The sequence below is a fragment of the Morone saxatilis genome, unplaced genomic scaffold, assembly GCF_004916995.1.
Source record: "Morone saxatilis isolate NCDOM2014 unplaced genomic scaffold, NCSU_SB_2.0 Contig8, whole genome shotgun sequence".
NCBI classification, from domain to species: Eukaryota; Metazoa; Chordata; class Actinopteri; family Moronidae; genus Morone; species Morone saxatilis.
This window is the reverse complement of record NW_023340257.1, coordinates 21,782,989-21,789,019: the sequence shown is the minus strand read 5'-3', so window position 1 is coordinate 21,789,019 and position 6,031 is coordinate 21,782,989. Positions and strand designations below refer to the sequence as shown.

Below are 6,031 nucleotides of genomic sequence, written 5' to 3'. Positions count from 1 at the left end.
ATATATATATCTATGTCTCACATATAGTGCAAGCTGAAAGCAAATGCAGAGTGGAGAAGTTAGTAAGTACTTTTAGAACCAGCATCCGTGTGGAAGTTCTCAGGTGGCTGCTGCTGGTGCTGACAAACATCTTGAGAAGCAGGTAAAGTACTGACTTCTCTCCAGATGATGATTCTGTATCTGCAACATCCTGGAAAGAAAAGCAATGCAAATTAGACACAATGCTGATTACAAAGTAACACCATCTAAACAACAACCATTGAAAATATAAGTCTAAATAGTGAAATAAAACCAACACTGTAACTTCTTCACCTGTATGCGGAACCAGGAGAACTTGCTTGCAGGGAGATCTAAGGCCAACTGCAGTATCTGATACTGCAAAACTGGGGGAACTTCTTCCCTTATTCCTTTCTCTGACACAATCCCTGGAGAGGTAAAAACAATCAGCTTTAAAGGCTTTGTTGAAGAACCACCAGCATTATAACTCAAAACACGTAACTTGTGTATGACCAGCATGATTGAAAAAAACATCACCTTTAAGGAGCTTGCTGAAGTCAAATTTGCACTGGTTCACCAGATGCGGCACTACTTTCTGGTAAAGACATATGACCTGAAGAATCAGAGCCTTCAGCAGGATTAGCTCAGCTGTCTCGGCAACTGCTCAACATAAAAAAAAACATAATAAATCAAATGTCTTTGCTAGTCATCCACTTTGTATCATAGGACCACTATACTTATTCTGTAAATGTTATTACCAGGCATTTCGTTTTTTTCATCCGTTTGTGCAGCACTCCCTTGAGTTTTGGTCTTTTTTTCTTCACCATTAATTTTTTCCTTCTTGCTAAGTGACTGCCATTGTGCAACTATACTCGTCATATCGGGCAAAATCTGGAACAGAGCATGAAAAGTTATTTAATGGTGCGTTATTACTGTTGGTGAGTATTAAGACAGCACTTTTCTGAGCTTACCTTGCTGAGTGTTTCCCTGTACTGCTGCACCAATTCCCCCACCATGTCAGGAGTGTACATATCTGAGCTGTGTGACTCAGACTTATCCAAAAGGTACTCCATATTCTTGCTGGCTTTTTTCAAGATGAAATTTATCATGGACAGAGTTGTGAGCTGCACTGTTGTGTTGGCAAGCTGTTGGATACAAGAGGAGATATTCGGAAAATATATGACAAGAACTGTCATTTTTATTAGTGTTTTGTGGTACTGCAGCTAAAGCACTGATACATTTCTCTTATGAGACGCAGTCACTTACGCTGAGGCCCTGTGTGAAGAAGGCCTTGTTACAGACCGGAGGAAGAGATATCACCATAATCATGGACAGCAGGCGAGGGAGAGGGATGACTTCACAAGTTTGGAAGACCGCGGACATCTCTGGCTGGCCTTCATAGATCTGATGGATGAATTCAGATAGGATTTTTTATTTATTGTTTAACAGACAAGCTGGATATGAGCAAACACGTGAGAAGCCTCATGAAAAGCAAATCTACTTTTGCTTAAAGCATTACCTTTTTAAGTAACTTCACATTGTCCTGCCAAGCACTTTTGGGCCGGGGTGTATATGAATACTGAGTCTCTTGAAAGTACCTGGCCAGTACGTCAGGGCTAACTTTCAACACATTCACCACCAGCTCCGCCACCAATTCGTCCTCTGTGGCCTGCTTCAGCCCCACCAAGAACTGAAGTAACACAATGTTACCAGCTCTGTAAAAAAGTAATATACTATGATCAGCATGAGGACTTTCCAGAAGAGTACAAGGTAAACTTGACCCACTGATTACTTACCTGCCAGCTGTGCCAAAGCTGGCATCATGAAAGCTGATACCATGCTTACGAGAGCAACACAGGTCAAGAAGGAAACTGTGAACAAGTTCTCGGATGACAGATGTCCCAGCATGCTCCGAGTTCTCAACCATCTTAAAAAAATAAGGAAAATTTAGACCCACAGGTGAAGAAAATGGAAAAGCAAATTTGGATAACAGACACAAGCAAACAACTCACTCTGTTATCATCAGTGGTTGCATCCACAATCCCATTCCACTTATACAGAGACGCTATGTTGGCCAACACAGCAGGTGTGAAAAAACGCACTTTCTGTGTTTTACTTATGGCCTTGTTTAGTACAACCTGCGGCAAGACAAATAAAAACACATATAAAGATTAAATCCATAAATTGATTTTAAATGGAAAGTGTGAGCTGCTGGGCACTTACTCTAGTCTTCAGTGTGGACAGAATCAGATTGACTATGGACATCCTGTCCTCCTTCAGACCAGTACTCAGGATCTCTGGCAGGAGTTCTGACACACACCAAATGAACATGTCATCAACACACTGGAGATAAAAGTATGCTGTGTAAATCTGAATCAAAAAATTATTACCTTTGGTTTCTAATATTTGTCCAACTGTAGCATTATCTCCAGACACCAAAAAGGACAGCACAAACTGGATAAAAGCCATGCGGACATCAGGTCTTCCCTGGAAAATTTACAGGAAAGAATGTAAGCGTATATATCTACAGAACCCAAAAACTCCAACACATGCTGAAAACTGAAACATTTCTTCAACATACCCTCTTATCCTTTCTCTTTGCCAGTCCAGACAGAGCTTTATTGATGTAAATGTGACTTAGAACCTCTCTGGCAGCTTCTGGGCCCTGAGACACCAAGGCGGACAGAAGACTGAGGCACTGACGGACAAACCTGTGCACAACAGAAAACACAACATTAGGGCCATGGGCAGATTAACTGTGCTGAGGTCTGACACTTGAAGCCATGTACGGAGGTCATAACACCAACCTGTGATTTTCTGAATGGAAAGATCCCTGCAGAAGTTTCATGTAGCTGGAAACAGTCTTTTTCACAATCGCATTGCCAACCATGTTGAAGTGGGACAAGTCACTGGCTGTCCTAAGAAGGATAATCTCCAGGCTCTCAAAGATCAGCATCATCTGATCAGAATAAAGTTTTGATTAGAACATTAGATGGTAAAAAAAAACCCAAAACAGTAAGGCCCATCCACTGAAAAAGTACCTCAGCTTACCTCACTCTCCACATGCTTTTCTCCATCTAGCAATTTGAATATCTCTGCACACTCCATAGAGATTTTAATATAACCTTCAACCACATCATACAGGTCAGAGCACGGCAGCTTCTTAGCTGTTGATATGAATGTCTCCAGTCCTGCAGGTGAGAAAAAGTAAGAATGAACCAAAGCAGAATAGGAGAACACTGCAGACAGGACAGATGGTGATTGTTCAAATACGGACTACACAAAAGAATAGATACATAAATCAATCACTACCACTTCTCTGAGATGTGAAATACTGTAACAGATACACTCACCCTTCATGGCTGTGCTCGGGTCCTTCAGCATGGTTTTAAACACAGTCCCATTGAACTCCGGAACTTCTTTTTTCACCGGAGTGTTTGACTCCTCCGAGTCTTCGTTGGGGCGCTTTTTGCCCATTTTAATACGCGTACAAACAGATATTAATGACTTGTTTCTTTTTACTCCACTGCCATTAAAGTCCTGTCACTGTGTCCCACGTTGTAGTGGTATAAACAGAATGCTGTCCAACGAAATTGTCATCCGGTCGGAAACGTTTACTGCTGAACTTTAGTTCCGCATTCTTTATCTTCTGTTTACTTCAACAGAGAACTTGTTCCTGCTCCTTCCTTTACAGCTCTCCAGCTAAAGCTGCACCACAACTGCATAACTGGAAAAGCTGTTAGTACCTCTTCAGTATAGACTTATTATACTATATACTTGTTATATAGACTGTTTTATAGTGCATATTTAGGTCATAATACTTACCGGAAAGCTATTCTCTTGAGAATATAATGTAGTTTTAATGTATCATTTCTAGTAAATCTGCTTGTATCTACTAACACAAATGATATAAAACCTTTATTTAATCAGGTAGTCTCATTAAGATCAAGGTCCCTTTTGCAAGAGAGATCTGAATGAAGAAATATAAAAAAAGAAACATAGCCAGACAATAGAAATTACCAGACAAACAAAAGTGCATCACATGCATAACAAAAACACATAGGCCTACAGCATCAGTGACAATCACATACATCACTAAGATTTAATACTGAAAGTGTAAAATTGTCAGTGGGATAACACATTCAAGTTTTAAATCCTCCATAATTCATTCAATTTATTTGTGGAAGGCAGCCTTCCCAAGTTCAGTATTTACCCTGAGGGATAATTAAACAGACCTGAGATGTGGTTTGGTGAACAGAGATTTAGAAGAGAAGTGATATACTGAGGGAGATTTTACAAGAGATCTTCTGAAATAAAAATTGTAGAATGTAGTTCTCTTTCTGTTGCTAGTGAGGACCAGCCTACTGTTTCACATTGTACAGTTGATAAATACAGTTGTCCTGTAACAAAACGCAAAGCTCAGTGATAAACTCCAAGGTGTTAGAGAATCTATGAGAATGAAGGATATCTTAATGGTCAAGCACCAACATGATGGTTGAATGAACAATACTTTTACTGTCTTCAAGACAGAAACATTCTTTATTCTGATATAAGAAACAATTTTCTATATGTATATTCTGGGCCAGTTGCTCCACGTACTGTTTAAAAGACAAATTCTTAGAATTAAGTATATGGATGGCAGGGACATATTGACTGGAATTACTGGCTATTGAGAATAACACTTTTTTTTGTCTTGTCAGCATTCTGTAAAAGCTTGAGATTATGCAGAGATGTCAAGCCAGATGCATACAAAACTGTGTCTGTAAATTAGTAAATAGTAAACTGTGAAAACTAAAAACTGCTTAAGTCATGGTTATTTCCTCCCACAGTTCCATTTCTTAGCTGCTCATGACAAACCAGGCAATTTTTTCATATTTGTAGGATGAAAGAGCATGAGCAATATAATGCTTTTGATCCATATGTTTCACGTTTGATAATAGTTTAGCTATACCTTGCATGTTTTATGTATTATGCTTGAATATTGTAAGGAATAATGAATTATATTTAGGTTATATCAGAGATAACACAGACTAACTATTAAAATAACAAACTATTTCATTTTGTTACATTTTTACAAAACAGATTATGGTCTAAAAGTTTTTTTTGTTTTATACACTTCAGTTTTAAACATGCCTTGTTTTAGTTTCAGTCAATTACAGCATAATTTTGGGAAAACACACATTTTGCTGAGACCATGTAGACATAGTTGTGGCTCAGCTTTGTAGCCTATTTGAAGAGTATGTGGTTTGCAACCAAAGTGCAGCCTCTTCTCAGTTATTCTTTCAACAAACCTTCGCAGGAACTGCCTAACCAATACTCAAAGTTGATGTCAAACTCATAAGGGCCCAATGCTGTTCAGTAAAGCATTTGATAAAACAAGGTTTTCTGAAATATACATCTATTTTTGTCAAGTCGTGATGCTCTTAACATTGAATATTACAGTCTCTTCAGAATCAGTTGTAGACTTTTAGTAGGTACTTGTAGGTTTTCACATACAAAGAATTTGCCTTGGTAAGTAATCCTTTAGTAATGATTTATTTATTAGGTTGTCATAAAAAGGGAAAAGCAAGCAGCTCTTCTGGTGATTGCACTCAATGCTTAATTAGAAAACAAACGCTTCATAAAGTAGGTTGCATTATGTATAATTAGGCATACACAATACACATCGACTGTTTTTCCAAACAACACACATCTTGTGATTGCTGAGAAAGACAACAATGATGTTATTTAGTGGAATGAACTTGAATGTGATAACAACATTTTCACTAAAACAGGAACAGCAGCATAAAATCTTTGCAGTTTGTATTTTTCATGAACACTTAATATTCTTTTTGTTGTCATTCAGTTGTACGGCCACCAGGGGTCACCATTACTTGGTTTGAGAGGTTTTGAGTAATGCACAAACTTTGCACTGAAAATTGACTTGCAGGTGGATTGGCATACAGCAGCTGTCCAGATTATTCAGGTGGCTCAAATAAGCAACACGGTGCAGCATGTTGTAAGGTAGTTTAGTTATTGTGAGGAGCCTCCAGAT

The 6,031-nt window shown here is 38.6% G+C and overlaps 1 protein-coding gene across 1 annotated transcript in view; it reads right to left on the bottom strand.

Annotated features, from left to right (window-relative positions):
* Positions 1-3,580, bottom strand: part of urb1 (URB1 ribosome biogenesis homolog) — a 13,573-nt gene extending 9,993 nt beyond the window's left edge. Inside the window, exons 1-15 of the mRNA XM_035680180.1 lie at positions 3,351-3,580; positions 3,049-3,188; positions 2,805-2,956; positions 2,579-2,708; positions 2,388-2,484; positions 2,221-2,306; positions 2,010-2,135; positions 1,794-1,924; positions 1,517-1,712; positions 1,264-1,401; positions 969-1,142; positions 756-888; positions 535-657; positions 313-425; positions 71-190 (exon numbers count right to left, since the gene is read on the bottom strand). Of these exons, the coding sequence (XP_035536073.1) occupies positions 71-190; positions 313-425; positions 535-657; positions 756-888; positions 969-1,142; positions 1,264-1,401; positions 1,517-1,712; positions 1,794-1,924; positions 2,010-2,135; positions 2,221-2,306; positions 2,388-2,484; positions 2,579-2,708; positions 2,805-2,956; positions 3,049-3,188; positions 3,351-3,474 (1,983 nt within the window). The 5' untranslated portion in view covers positions 3,475-3,580. The remainder of the gene's footprint in view (positions 1-70; positions 191-312; positions 426-534; positions 658-755; positions 889-968; positions 1,143-1,263; positions 1,402-1,516; positions 1,713-1,793; positions 1,925-2,009; positions 2,136-2,220; positions 2,307-2,387; positions 2,485-2,578; positions 2,709-2,804; positions 2,957-3,048; positions 3,189-3,350) is intronic.
* Positions 3,581-6,031: the final 2,451 nt, after the last annotated feature.